This window comes from Cynara cardunculus, assembly GCF_001531365.2.
Source record: "Cynara cardunculus var. scolymus isolate 2C chromosome LG 10, CcrdV1, whole genome shotgun sequence".
Classification (NCBI taxonomy): domain Eukaryota; kingdom Viridiplantae; phylum Streptophyta; class Magnoliopsida; order Asterales; family Asteraceae; genus Cynara; species Cynara cardunculus.
In genome coordinates, this window is record NC_037537.1 from 21,448,226 (window position 1) to 21,462,704 (window position 14,479).

Consider the following 14,479-nt stretch of genomic DNA (forward strand, 5'->3'; position numbering starts at 1 on the left):
TATGGGATGAAATCGGATAGAGATGAACAGGTTTAAGAGTTTTAAGAGTTTAAGAGTTTAAGAGTTTTAGCCAAATGCATTATAATATAGTATAGATATTTGCTGCTATAAGCATTGAAATTGAAATTTTCCCTCTTTATATATAAGCCAACTACAAATTCCATTGGCATCATATGGAGGATTGGGAGTGGAACCAGTCTATCAACGGAAATTCTCACATCCGACCACCGCCAACCACCGCCACTTGCACCTTCTGCATCAAAGCCTTCTCCGACGGCGACGAGATCACACGACTAAGCTGCCACCACTACTTCCACCGTCCCTGTATTCTCCGATGGCTTTCTCGCCACAAATATTGCCCAATCTGCCTCCGTTCAATTCCATTACCGATGAAACCGTCGCCGGCAGGTGAAGCAGGACGCCGCCAAGTACCGGCCGTAGCGCATATCCATGTGGCTCCCGGCCATTATCGACGACCTCATTGCCTGTGGTTTTACCAGCTGATGGAACTCATTGAATCCCTCTTCTTCAGAGACGATTGATTACGAGAAACGAGCGTTTGTTGGTGCACAGAACCGATCGATTACTGAATTTGGATTCGATTCCAGAATGAAATTGATTTTGAAGACTGCTTCAAATTTAGGGATTGCTTGAACACATACGCGAAGAGGTATATACACCTAACACACATCATGTACAAAGCTGGCCATCCAAAGACTTGATCAAAGTCAGAGAATTTTAAATCATGTTTGCATCTTAATTATTTTCATATTATTTTTCTTATTGAAATATAGTTAAATAAAAATCCAATGAGAAAAAAAAATCATCTTCTCGTCATAGAGGTTTAAATGCAGTGACTCCGTGCTACCCGCAAAGTAGGTGGTCGTCCTGGGATTAGTTGACTAGTATAGAAGGTTGAATATCTAGGTTGATAAAAAAAAGAAATAGATAAATAAGACTTGTGAAAATCATTAAGGGGTCGTTTCTTAAATGCTTAACTGGTAAGTGTTTATCGGGTCATTTTACCTTATCGGACGAAATGACAAGAATTGAGAACCTTACTTGGTAAGAGCGATGACGAGGATGGAAAGTCTTACACGGTAAGCGATTAACGAATAAAAATTGTTGTATATGATGTTATTTTAATGGACTAAAATCTTAGCCGGTAAATTAAGTGAAAATATTGACTCTAACCGGTAAAAGCTTATCGGATAAGCATCGGGTAAACAACCCCACCAATGTACATTTTCGCAACATAATCATAAAGAATGTTAATCAACAAGGATATATTCTTATGAGAATAAGATTCTCTTACTTGAGCGCTTACTCTAACTTAATTTACCGGATAAGATTGTAGTCTATCAAAATAATATCCTATGCAACGATATACCCGGTAATCACTTACCAGGTAAGAGTCGTCATCCTCATTACCAGGTAAGACTCTCCATCCTTATCATCATTCTTACCTGCTAAATTCTCGACCTTGCCATGCTCATCAGGTAAAATAAATGACTGGTAATCGTTTAGTACATAGCCCCTAAGTTATTTATCCCAAAACTTAAAATCTTATTACAAGTGAGTTCATGGTTTTTTAATATGCTTAATGAATTAATAGGCTCCAACATATCATAAGTCAGTTCCGTGTGGCGTCTGATTGGTTTGATCTTGGGCTTCAAAAGTGAAAAGTATATGAAAGTCCTAACTTCAAATCCAATAAGAAATTAAAAAAATCCCCTTGTGGTCAAGGAGGTTCAAATTCGTTGATTTCGAGCTACCCGAAAAAAAACATATGGTCATTATGAGATTAGTCAACTCGCATAACAAGTTGGATATCCATGTTAATCAAAAATCACTATAAGTATTTTAGTAATTTTCTAGAAACTAAGTTCAGCTAAATTTTCATTAATCAATTATAAAATTTAATAGAAAATATAAATTACGAATAATTTAAATCAAATAATTAGTAATGGTGTTCTAGTTTAGTAATTAAATAATAATTATTGAATTAACTAAATATTTAATGAAGTTAAAGATAGGAAGTTAATTAAGGGTTTGCTTGTTTTTCATTAAAAAAAAGAAACTTTTATCAGTCTATTATGTCTGATTTGTTAAGAAGCAAAAGACCATTCAGACTGTTTGTTTTTTTTCAATTTTTTGGAGACATTTATGTCTTATTTTCCTTTTATCTGTAAACCAACCTTTTATTTATCTTTTATTGTTTTTCAAATCCTCAACAACGACGTTTCTCAATTGATTAACCTTAATCGATCATTAACAAATCAATCATCATCTCTCTCAATCGATCCTGAACAAATCAATCATCATCTCTCTCAATTAATGTATTTTAATAGGATATAAATGTGTTAAATACCGTTAATGACGTATTTTCATTTAAATGAATTTCAATTATATAACTTAAATGTAAATTTCATAATAATGATGAATAAATATGTGAAATCGTATAAATTTATCTATAAATTGATCATTATAATTTTTAATGGGTAAAATAGACAATCTAAACAAATTCAGACGTTTATCAGTTTACAAAAACAAACAGTTCTATTAATTCAGATTTTAGACTTCAGCACCTCCTCTTATAAATCAAAAGTGAAATAAGACTTCATACTTCAGCACATCTTAAAAAACAAACGACATCTAAGTCAATTGATCAATAAAACAATAAAAAAACATAGAAATAAACCACAAGGGTTGTGATCCATGGACGCAATGGAATAACCCATCTGTCTTGCATTTGATTCCCGACATCCATAACAACTGTGACCAATAAATGTCGACACTAATGTCTTATAGTGATGGCCAAATCAGCCCGGCCCAGGACCTGCTATGGGACCGAAAACCGGGACCGGTTGAGGTTTTTGTAGTTTCGTGGGACCGGGACCGGGACCGGCTATGGACCGGCCCGGCCTGAAAATTCGAATAATTTTATAAATAAATGTATTTTTAAATAATTTTATAATGTATTTTTACAAGACAACGTAATTTTAATTATATTAAAACGCATTTTTAAAGTGTATTTGAGTGACCAAATTGTAAATTTTATAATGCATTAAAAATATATATCATTAAAAAAAATTTAAAAAAATCTTATTTTTTAATGTCGGTCCCGGTTGGGATCGGGACCGGCGGCCCATAACCGGTTATGAAGTACCTGGACCTTGTCGTACCATTTTCGATCGAGACCGGTTATGATCGGTTATGAGAAAGTTTAGGACCGATTAGGCCGACTGGTCTGGGACCGGTTTTTGGCCATCACTAAATAATCATCATTTAACTGACTGGAGTTGGGCTCCCCACTCAATAATTGCCCATTAGAATTATCAATTAGAGGCCCAATCGCAAATGAGCTCAATTTTGTATCAATTTAAGGTTTATTTGTTAAATACTTATCAGGTATGTGTTTACAGATATTAGTTACTTTATCGAGAACATAGAAAGTATCGAAAATATTATGCGATAAAAAACGTAACAAGGACTGAGAGTTTTACCCGTTAAGTTAGGGAAAAAAAATCTTACAAGGTAAGCGTTTACCGGGTTTAAGACATTTACCAACAATCAATTTTGATGGCAAAAAATATTACACAATAAGGTAAGTGAGGGTGATCTCCTTGCCGGTAAACGCCTACAGATAAACATTAAGTAAACGACCTCTCCTTATGTGATAGCGAGTTGGGATTATTAACTGGATACCTTCTCTATCAGGCATGTTCTAAAACTGTGAGTCCATGCATGTAGATTAAGCAGACAAAATCTGGTACGATTGCCTGAGATATTACAAATGGTATCAAAGCCGGGAACCACTGGTATACCAGCAAGGACGCTAGGATCTCACGGGGGGTGGATTCTAAGATCCCACATCGGTTGAGGAGGGGAACTAAGGTTGCCTTACAAATGACTAGATATATCCTCTACCAGACGCGTTTTAAAACGTGAGTCTAGGTGTGTGAACAAAGCAGACAATATATGGTACGATTAGCCTAGATGTAAAAGATGGTATTAGAGCCAATAACCATATTAGTATGTAAGCAAGGACGTCGTGCACTGGACACCTCCTTTATTAAATTTGTTTTAAAATCGTGAGTCAGATATCTGGAAAAAAACGAACAATGTACGATACAACAATATCATTAGTTTCTTTTAATTACATCAAAATAATAACGCATTCTTTAAAAATAAATAAATTACATAAAATAAAATAAAATCTTTTTATTTAAATACAATTTACTTAAATTCAATTGCTTCACTTGAAAGAAATGATATCCAACACAATCATTAATTTTTGGTTGGCCAAAAACGTGCATTTAATTTAATGAAGGGTAGGTTTTTATTTTAATATTATTGTTAACTTTTATTATTTATTATTTTTAATTCTATTTAAAAATAAATTTTAATTCATATATATGTAATAAATAAATTCAAATTTTATAATCGTAGATCTAATTTAATACTTTTTTAATTTCTAAAAAAATCACAAAAATATATACATGTCAAATAATCCAATTTAATTATTTTCAATCATTATTTAAAATTAAAAAAAGAAACAATGGATTCCATCACGTTTCCAAATGATTTTCTATGGAATGATGAAACGAATAAATCATTAATCTTGTTAAAAGATATACATCAAATTCAAACTTGGTATCATGTGAGACAATAATGTTTTCGTGAGACAAGTTTTTTACATTTGAAACTTCACAGCAAAAATGCTGTGAAGGTAACATTCACAGTGTTTTTGCTGTGAAGGTTTGACTTTTTTTTTATCTTCACAACGTTTTGCTGTGAAGTTCAAGTGTAAAAAATTTGTCTCACGAAAACAGTTTTGTCTCACATGAATCCAACCCATAAATATAAATAAACCATGGATTCCATCACTTTCCCACTCCCATTTTCTCAACAATTTTATCATTACTCTTTGAATTTTCATTTCCCTTTGCATCATTTCAATAAGATTTTCTTTAAATACAGTATCAAATATTTATGGGCTGTGTATTTTGATTTAATGGGCTTAATAGTTGATTGTGCTTATTTGTACAGACATTTTAAGAAGTTTAATTACAGCTTAATGAAAAATATATGGGCTTCTTTGTACAACTCAAAAAGCTCATTTATCCAGATTCAACCAAAAAAAAATACCTCTCTTGCCCCTGGAATAAACAAGCGCTCCCAAAACACAGTTTTATCCAGACAAACAAATTTATCTAAATAAACGAATTTATCCATGTAATACTGAATATAAAATCTGGTAAACAACTGGTCGACTCAGTATCTAGCATTTGGATACAATGTTGCATATATTCAGATAAAATAAACTCACCTTCGGAAAAATTTGTGTAGACCTCAAAAGCATGTTTACCTGTGTATTAGAAAAAGGCATATAACATGATATAGCACAACTCGTAAAGTATAAATCTCAAGAACGGGTGTTTAGATGTGCTATTTTTCAAGTGTTCGACAATTTAAGTATGATTACAGCTTTTAAGTAACGGGTAAAGAGTTGATATAATAAAGCTGATTTTCTTAAATAAATATAAAAAGTATCTGGTGATTCTCAAAATTTGATGTTATTATAAAAGCATCAAGATTATAAAGATGTGTAATTGGACCAAAGACTAATATCAATTAAGCTTGGACCGGTCTTTGAAGGTTTGATTACAAGTCAAACCGGTTCTATGATCCTTAAAACTATACAATTTTCAAGCATCATATTAGTTTAAAAGCAAGTCTTAGAAAAAGAACAGTTGGGGATAGGCATGGCAACGGGCAGGGATGGGGGGGGGGGTTTGTAATCCCTGGCCCCGGTCCCTGACTCCCTGGCGTGTACGAAGATTAACATCTCGTCCCCGGTCAAACATCTATCAATCATCGGTCAAACCACATGAAGAATATATGTTAGTTTGATTCTATCGGGGATCCCAAGCCACGGTACCCGTTTTAAAGAGGAATTCTCGTCCCCGTTCAGGTCGGATGAACCGGGTCGAGGCAAATCACCATCCCTAATTGGAAACTGATTAACAAGACAGAGTTAGAACAAATTGATAGAACAAAACCCCACCATGGTGGAGAAGGAAGAGGATGAACCACTCTAAAACCATGGTATAGTTGAATGCTCTATTTCTTCATGCCTATTTTCCATTCCAAAACTAATGTGGGACCCATTATATTTTATTTTCAATTTTCAATTATTTTTTAAATAAATAAATGTTTATCAAATGTCAAAAGAGTTAATTACGTGTTTGATCATTCTGGTATACAAGTTATTATATTATAATTTTCAAAATGAAGAAGTTACGAACATGATTGTTATGATAAATTTTGTTTTCAAATCAGTCCTTCTTACTATCAATGTTCCCTTTTGCTCCGTTAGGCTGCGTTTGATCAGGACAGGACGAGATAGAACTCACTGTTCTACGTTTGGTGTAGCATGGGACAGAACAAGAATTCACTGTCCTATGTTTGACGTGATATGAGACAGGGATGAGGTGGGACAACATGAAACAAAAAAAAAAAGGTTTTTCTTGTTCCACCAAAATAGGTGGAACAAGATGGGAAAAGAACGAGAGAGAAACTAAAATATTACTAATTTACCTAATTTGATATATAATCTTAATATAATATATGTTTTAGTAGTCATCACCGCTAGTTTTGGCAGCAACCACCACCGGCAACCACGTCCGCCTCCACCCCTTCTTCCACTACAACAACATCCTCCATTAAAAACGTAAGAAGGAACAAATCCGGAATTTACTCTAGCTTTTTAGTAATGTGTTTTTACGTCCCTGTGGTTTGTTATAGACTACAATTTTCGTCCCTATGGTTTGTTATAGATTATGATTTTCATCCCTGTGCTTTTGAGATACAATTTTCGTCTATATGGTTTGGAATTTATCGTTGTTTTCGTCCTTGTAGTTAACTACATTAGTTGATTTACCATTAACTATGAGGGATTAAAACAACAATGAATTGAAAACAAAAAAGTAACAAAACAACAATGAATTATAAACCACATGAACTAGAACAACAATACATTATAAACTACAAGAACAAAACTGTAATTTTAAAAAAATAAGGACTAAATAGTAAATTTTAACAAAACACAGGGACTAAAAACGTAATTTACTCTATTTCTTTTTTAGTGGCATGGGTCCCAGATATTGGGTGGTTTTTTCTCCCTGGTAGGTGAGGGAATATGACCTTCACACTCTCATTGATTGCCATCAAAACCCTCCTCACATTTCCACTCTAACAAAAGCCTCAATTGCAAACACACACACACACACACACCTCACAAACCCCAAATGAGATCCCTTTTGCTACCATTTTTCTTCTTCTTCTTCCATACCCACTTCCAAATATCAACTGGGGTTTCATTTCTGAACCCTAATTTGCTGGAAAACGATGAATTTAACCCAATGGTGAAAAGGGTTTGTGGTGGGAAGATTGTCGAGTGTTCAGAAGATGATTTGATGGATTCTGAGAGCAACAGGAGGGTATTGTTGATGGGGAAGAGGTACATTAGTTACGAGACCTTAAAGAGGGATCTTGTACCCTGTGGTACACCTGGAGCTTCATACTACAACTGTAAGGGCAAAGGGGTTGCTAACCCTTATAACAGAGGCTGTGAAATCATCACAAGATGTGCTAGAGATGCTATAAACACCTAATCTTGAATGATACAATTGGTAAAGCTTTTAATCTTTCTTTTTGTTTTAATGGGGTTATCCATGTTTTCTTGATTTATGCTGGTTTTGCTTTAACTTAGAGGGCATTTATGTTGTCTCTTTTTATAATCAAATGCAAGTTAATTTGGGTTTGGATTAAGGTGTATTAATGTGTTTTAGATGTTGTTTATGATCCCTAAAACCAAGATGGGTGGGGGATGTCACTTGAAATCAAGATCTTTAGGTTATTAGAAGCAAGTTTCAACCATGGTTTGTTGTGTGGTTATGAAACATGATTCATGGTGTCAATTGGGGTTTCTGAAGATTTGTGTTGTTTCCAATCAAAGAGTCTTAAAACCCTAGCAATATGTGATCATGGCAACATGATGTATGAATGTATCTTGGATTCTTTTTTCTATACATCAAATTAAACTTGCATACATTTCTCACACGTTATGAGATTTGAACCCTTGACCTCCAAGAAGGTGAGGTTACTAGATACCGTTGAGACAATGACCATATGGTGTGGTGTATCTTGGATTCTTGATTTATGATGAAATGCAAGTTACGTTCGTCTTTAGGTGTTTGCATTGATTGATGATGCCGAGTAGGGTAGAACTTTCAGGAGACCATGGAATTATCTTCAAAGAAAAGGATGAATCTTAATGGTAAAATCGCCATGAAAATAGTTCCGAAGAAAAAAGTAGATCTAGATGGCAAACGACCTCGAGTAAGAGCTCCGATTATAAAAGACCATGAGAATATTTGCAAAGAAAGATGGGCAAAATCTGAAGCATTTAGAGAAGGGTTAAAAAGCATGAAAATATTTGGAAAGAAAGACATAATCTTGATAGCTAAATCAGAAGAAGTTGGAAAAGGTGGAAAGCTTGAAAATGTTTATAAAGAAAGGCATAAAATTGAGGGCAAAATGGGTATGGAGAACAAGATGTTTAGAGTAGAAGTAGAAGCAAATATTCACACATGAATAAGGCTAATATATTGATGCTTTTGATCGATTCATTGCATAATAAATGTTTGAATATTATATAGACTACTTATTAGGTATCATGTTCACCATTAATCTTTGAAAATAGGCATGAGAATGAGACCCCCCAATTGGGAACCCAGTAAATCCGCCCCACCCCACTGGGGATTCCCGCAAAACCGGGGATGGGGACGGGGGATCTATGAAAGTTAAAAACCTAGGCCGAATAACGTGATCCCCCAACCTGTCCCGTACCCGTATATTTGATATATTATATATTTATTGTCATATCACTATCGATACACGACTTTCAATCACATGTTTTGGTAGTTTGATTTAATGATTTCGATTATTGGTAATCTTGATTTGGTTTTGTTTGTATTTGAATGTTGGTAAACAACTGTTTGACACTTGATAACACCTTTATTTGCAAATTTGAAATGAAAAAAGAATCCCCCTCGTTGGGGATTCTCGTTTCTCGTTGAAGACGAAAACGAGGATGTGATCATATTTCCAACGGAGATGGGGACGGGGATAGAGATTGGGGACCTCAATTCTCTCCCCATTCGCATGTCTAATCCAAAGCTAGTCTCCTAGAATGCAAAAAAAGTGTGGATTACAATCAAGTTATATGACATAATATGCATATAGCTACTCTTACGTATGTTTGTGAGTGTGCACTCTGCACTGCCTAACTTACGTATGTTTGTCTCATTGTTTTAATCGATCTCAAGTAAATCACAATTATGTCAAAAATGATTGATGACACTAAAATCACCAACATACGAGAATATAACGTAGGTTAGGTTGATTTGATGTAGCCTAAGTAAATCAATGGGCAATCTTGGTCCTATTGAAAATGTCATTGGAAGTAAACATTGTAATAGAAATGATAGACGGGTACAAACATTCTGGTCTCCTTTTGGTTTGCAGGAATGTAAAGGATTTGGAATTCAAATCCACGCCAATCCCGTCTTTGTTTTGCAGGGTCACTCGAATTTGAAATCCCTCAAACATAGGATTTTGAAATTCTATGGGGGTGGTTGGGATTTTAAGGGATTTGTATATAATAATGTTTAAAATATGTTAAAATGTTTGTTTTCCAATAATCGATTAATCATAAGGTAATTTAATTATTTGTAATTTGTTGTTACAAATTATTTATAAATAAATGAATTCAATTTCATCCCAAATCCTAATACCAAGCATTCCAAGTCCTTCCAAATTCAAATCGTATGTGTGTCGAGCTTAAAATGCAAAAGAGAGGGGTAGTAATTATGAGCTTAAAAGAATTAAATGAGAGTTGTATACGAGATTAAAAGAATATCATTTCATCAAACCGAACGAACCTTCTCTCAATGATGAGGTGATCATAACAATTACAATAAGATTGATCTTTTTCTAACACGTGCATCTTACCTTAGGTTTGAATCAATGCGCTATCGAAGTTCTTGTTGTAATGGAGATTTATCTGCGATGACTTTATATCATTCTCATTATCTAAAAAATTAGTCGACGCTTAAGCTGATCCACAAACCCAGAGTTACCCAAAAAAGAATTGTCCATTCAAAGCTTAAGGCTCTATTCTTAATTTAAGACGCTCAAGCTCAACCTAGTTTTTTGGAATAAAGTCATCAGTCCTTTGCAAGGAAAGTGGTACAGTGAGGAGGTTCTGAGATATACGGGGCGGGTGCATAAAAAGAGGGGCGACAGTGAATGGACTCTCTGGGAAGAAGGGGCGATAAGGGTGTTTAGTTTAGGGTTTTATTCTTTTTAATGCTTTAAATATTTGTTATGCTTTAAAAACTTGTGTACTTTATCCATACCATTCCTACAAAAATCTAAGTAAGTTTTCATATCCGGTATACTAGATAACAAATTGTCGCTAAAAACAATGCATTTATATTTTCATTTTTAACCCTTTGCATAATTTCATTTTTAGTCTTATAATTTGCTACTTTCAACATATTCAAAGTACTGTTACATTATAAAGGCTCTTTATAGACATTTAATCGATATTGATACAGAGTAATATAAAGGTTCTTTATAGACATTTAATCGATATTGATACAGAGTAATCCATGTAATTGCCTCTAGATCTTCAAATGCTTCCAATGTGGCAACTAGGTGATCTCTTGCTAATATCACTCTTACATGTTGGTTTATGTTAGCGTATGGTGTATATGTCTACCATCTACCACGTTTTACCTTGAAGCAATTAGAATGCCTATTTCATGCATACTCATCCGATGCTGAAGTAATGCAACCACACCCACACCCTTTTGGGAGAAATTCAATGATTAAAAAACAAATAGAATTCCTAATAGTTGACTAATTCCAACATATTAGTATGAAGAAAATAAATACAAATTACACGACAATTTTATTGACGATGAAGAAAATAACTACTCTTGAGAATGGCCCAAACTTAATCAAATAGGTCTTTATTTGTATAATAATCTTGGGAACAATTACCAAATGTCGTCTCACCTTCACTTTCCTTGTCGTAAACATTAATGGTTATCAAAATGAATTGTTTGTAACCGTCTCTTACTTAGTAAGAATTAACCGGGTAAAATTTGTCTCGATAACATCCTCAGGTGTTGTCCGCTTTTACGCAAACGGTCCCAAAATCGATTGAAATGTGTAGAAAAATCTCTAAAACAATGCAAGTGTAGAAAAAAGTCTTCTCCTTTTCTTTGATTTCCTCATGAATTCAAGTGACAAAAGACTAAACCTATAAATAACCCCAAAAAAACCCTACTACAAGTGGTGTTACACAACCCTTTCACACTCAAAAACCCTTATTCAATGGCCTTTCAACAAAGAAACACCATTCACTTACTTTCCCACCAACACAACCCCATAAAAATCACCAAAGCTAACAACACATAATCAAATTGTATCTTGTAGTCATAAAGCAACCACATATAACCCTCTTCAGATTGCCCCCAAAATCACAGCTTAGTACCTGTAATGAGCTGGCTTGTATGGACCCTCGACTGGCACACTGATATAGTCGGCTTGATCCTTGCTCAGCTTGGTCAGCTTGGCTCCAAGCTTTTCAAGATGAAGGGCAGCTACCTTCTCATCAAGATGTTTGGGCAACACATACACTTCCTTCCCGTACTTCCCACTGCTCTTCTCCTTCCATAGCTCAAGCTGGGCAATCACTTGGTTGGTGAATGAGCATGACATCACGAAGCTGGGGTGGCCGGTGGCACAACCCAAGTTCATCAGCCGACCCTCAGCCAAGATGATGATGCCCGTGTTGGTTTCGGGGAACACCCACCTGTCAGTTTGGGGTTTGATGGTGATGCGCTTCACACCAGGGTAGGTTTCGAGTCCGAGCATGTCGATTTCGTTGTCGAAATGTCCAATGTTGCAGACGATGGCGTTGTTCTTCATCTTCCTCATGTCGCTGACCATGATGATGTCTTTGTTGCCGGTGGTGGTGACGAAGATATCGGCTTCTGAGACGACGTCTTCCAAGGTTCGGACTTGGAGACCTTCCATGGTGGCCTGAAGGGCACAGATGGGGTCGATTTCTGTGACAATGACACGGGCTCCAGCTTGCTTCATGGCAGCAGCACAACCCTTTCCGACATCTCCGTAACCACAGACAACTGCGACCTTTCCGGCAATCATAACATCGGTGGCTCTCATCAAACCATCGGGGAGTGAGTGGCGGCATCCGTACAGGTTGTCAAACTGCCAACATATCACAAAATTACTGTCAAATCCAGTTCCGATTACCATCGAGAAATCTAGAAATCCAGATCCATGAAATGGATAAAACAATATCCGACCACTTCGATTATGTATCAATTGAGATTGGCAAAAGAACATCCACGGGATGAAAGTTGCAATTTTTAAGTTAATCAATCGATTAAGATCACAACCGCTATCAGATCGGGATCAAAATCTGAGCAGAATAACAGATCTAAACATGAAACCCTACTACTAGTGAAAAAATGCAAAATCAGCTTAATGAAGAAGAAAAATAGCATCAGTTGTAGAACACTGAAGTTCAAATCCTGTAATTAACGAGGCGAGTAATCAGATCTAAGTTAAAAATATGATAATCGACAAGCATTAGATCATATAAGAAGAGATCTATAAATGATATACAATGAACATACCTTGCTCTTGGTTACAGAGTCATTGACATTAATGGCAGGGAAAAGCAGAGTACCATTAGCCTGCATCTGGTAGAGCCTCTTAACACCAGTGGTGGTCTCCTCAGACACACCAACCAACCTATCCTTCATCTTGTGATACTTCTTAGGGTCGACCTGTAGCCCTTCCTTAATGATCGACAACACGATCTGGAACTCAGGGTTGTCGGTCGAAGTCGGATCGGGAACTTTCCCGGTCTTCTCAAACTCCTCCTCAGCCTTGACTCCTTCATGAATCAACAGCGTCGCATCACCTCCATCATCAACGATCAAGTCAGGACCACCACCGGGGCCCCAATCTAAAGCACGCTCCGTGCACCACCAGTACTCCTGTAGGGTTTCCCCCTTCCAGGCGAACACGGCAGCCGAATCACGGGCAATAGCGGCGGCGGCGTGGTCTTGGGTTGAGAAAATATTGCATGAGCACCATCTCACTTCGGCACCCAAGGCGGTGAGGGTTTCAATGAGGACAGCAGTCTGGATGGTCATGTGGAGGGAACCGGTGATTCTGGCTCCCTTGAAGGGTTGAGAAGGGCCGAATTCGGTCCGGCAAGACATGAGACCGGGCATTTCAACCTCGGCTAATTCAAGTTCCAGGCGACCGAAATCGGCCAAGGACATGTCCTTGACTTTGTATTCCCGGCCGGAGGAGGTTTTCTCGACGGTGAGAGCCATGGCGGAGTAGGTTTGTAGATCGGATCTTAGAGGCTCTCAGAGAGGGGTGGGTAAGGCAAGAAGCATTGTGTGGAGATGGAGGGTTATAAATAGGGTTTAAGGGGGAGGTATCAACGGCCCAGATTTAATCTATCTAGACTTTTATAAGTTAACGGTCGTGAGCTTGGGTCCCACCTAGATAAAATGAGATATGCAGTCATTCTCTTCAGCGTCTGAATGAATATTGCAAACAATTTCTTAACAAAGTTTGATTTTGTTTCTATTTTTATGCCATGTTTTATTAAGTTAATTAATAATTTAATTGTTGGTTAATAATTGATTATTAGTTAAAATATATTAAAATTTTGATAAAGTCATTATTTAGGTAGAAGTGAGTTATTATACAACTCTTTACATTTGTACAACTCAATTCTTAATCGTTCATTTGATTTGACGAATACGTGATTTCATAAAAGTTTTGATTGTTTCGTAATATAAAGTATTGATCATAATTAATAAACTCTAATCATCATCCATAAATATTCAAATCATAATAAATGAACTCTCGTCATTTCCATAAATATCTAAATCGAATGGGTTGCATTGGTTGTACAAATGGACATGGTTGCATTTGAAATATACCCTTATTAGGTAAAGGTTTATCGATAAAATATGTCATTCTCATTTACTTTATCGTGTAATATTGTCGACCATGGAAATGGATTGTTAGTAAGCATGTTAAAGCTGATAAATGTTATCAGATAAGAGTCATTTCCCATACTTACCAGTTAAGAATATTGGTCATTTTCTTGCCTCTTATTGAATAAGCCATTCAGTCCTTTTTCATTTTATTTTGATCATATTCGTTTTTTTTTTTTATTTAAAAATAAGGAGTCGGAGATTTTTTTTAATTTAAAAATAAATTCGTAACTGTCTCCTTAATCACATCCATTGGATCAATTAATCTAATGGCTAATGGAGTGTTT

The 14,479-nt window shown here is 35.8% G+C and overlaps 2 protein-coding genes across 2 annotated transcripts; one reads left to right on the forward strand and one right to left on the reverse strand.

The window, feature by feature from the left end:
* The first annotated feature begins 7,247 nt into the window (after positions 1–7,247).
* LOC112519577 (protein RALF-like 24) lies at positions 7,248–7,836 on the forward strand. The gene has a single exon (XM_025127775.1). The coding sequence runs from the start codon at positions 7,314–7,316 to the stop codon at positions 7,677–7,679; it is 366 nt and encodes a 121-aa protein (XP_024983543.1). The 5' UTR covers positions 7,248–7,313; the 3' UTR covers positions 7,680–7,836.
* A 3,500-nt stretch (positions 7,837–11,336) lies between these two features.
* Positions 11,337–13,551, reverse strand: LOC112519104 (adenosylhomocysteinase 1-like). Its single transcript, XM_025127088.1, has 2 exons — positions 12,804–13,551; positions 11,337–12,372 (listed from the first exon to the last, which is right to left on the reverse strand). Exons 1-2 carry the CDS (start codon positions 13,512–13,514, stop codon positions 11,626–11,628), a joined length of 1,458 nt encoding a protein of 485 aa, XP_024982856.1. The 5' UTR covers positions 13,515–13,551; the 3' UTR covers positions 11,337–11,625.
* Positions 13,552–14,479: the final 928 nt, after the last annotated feature.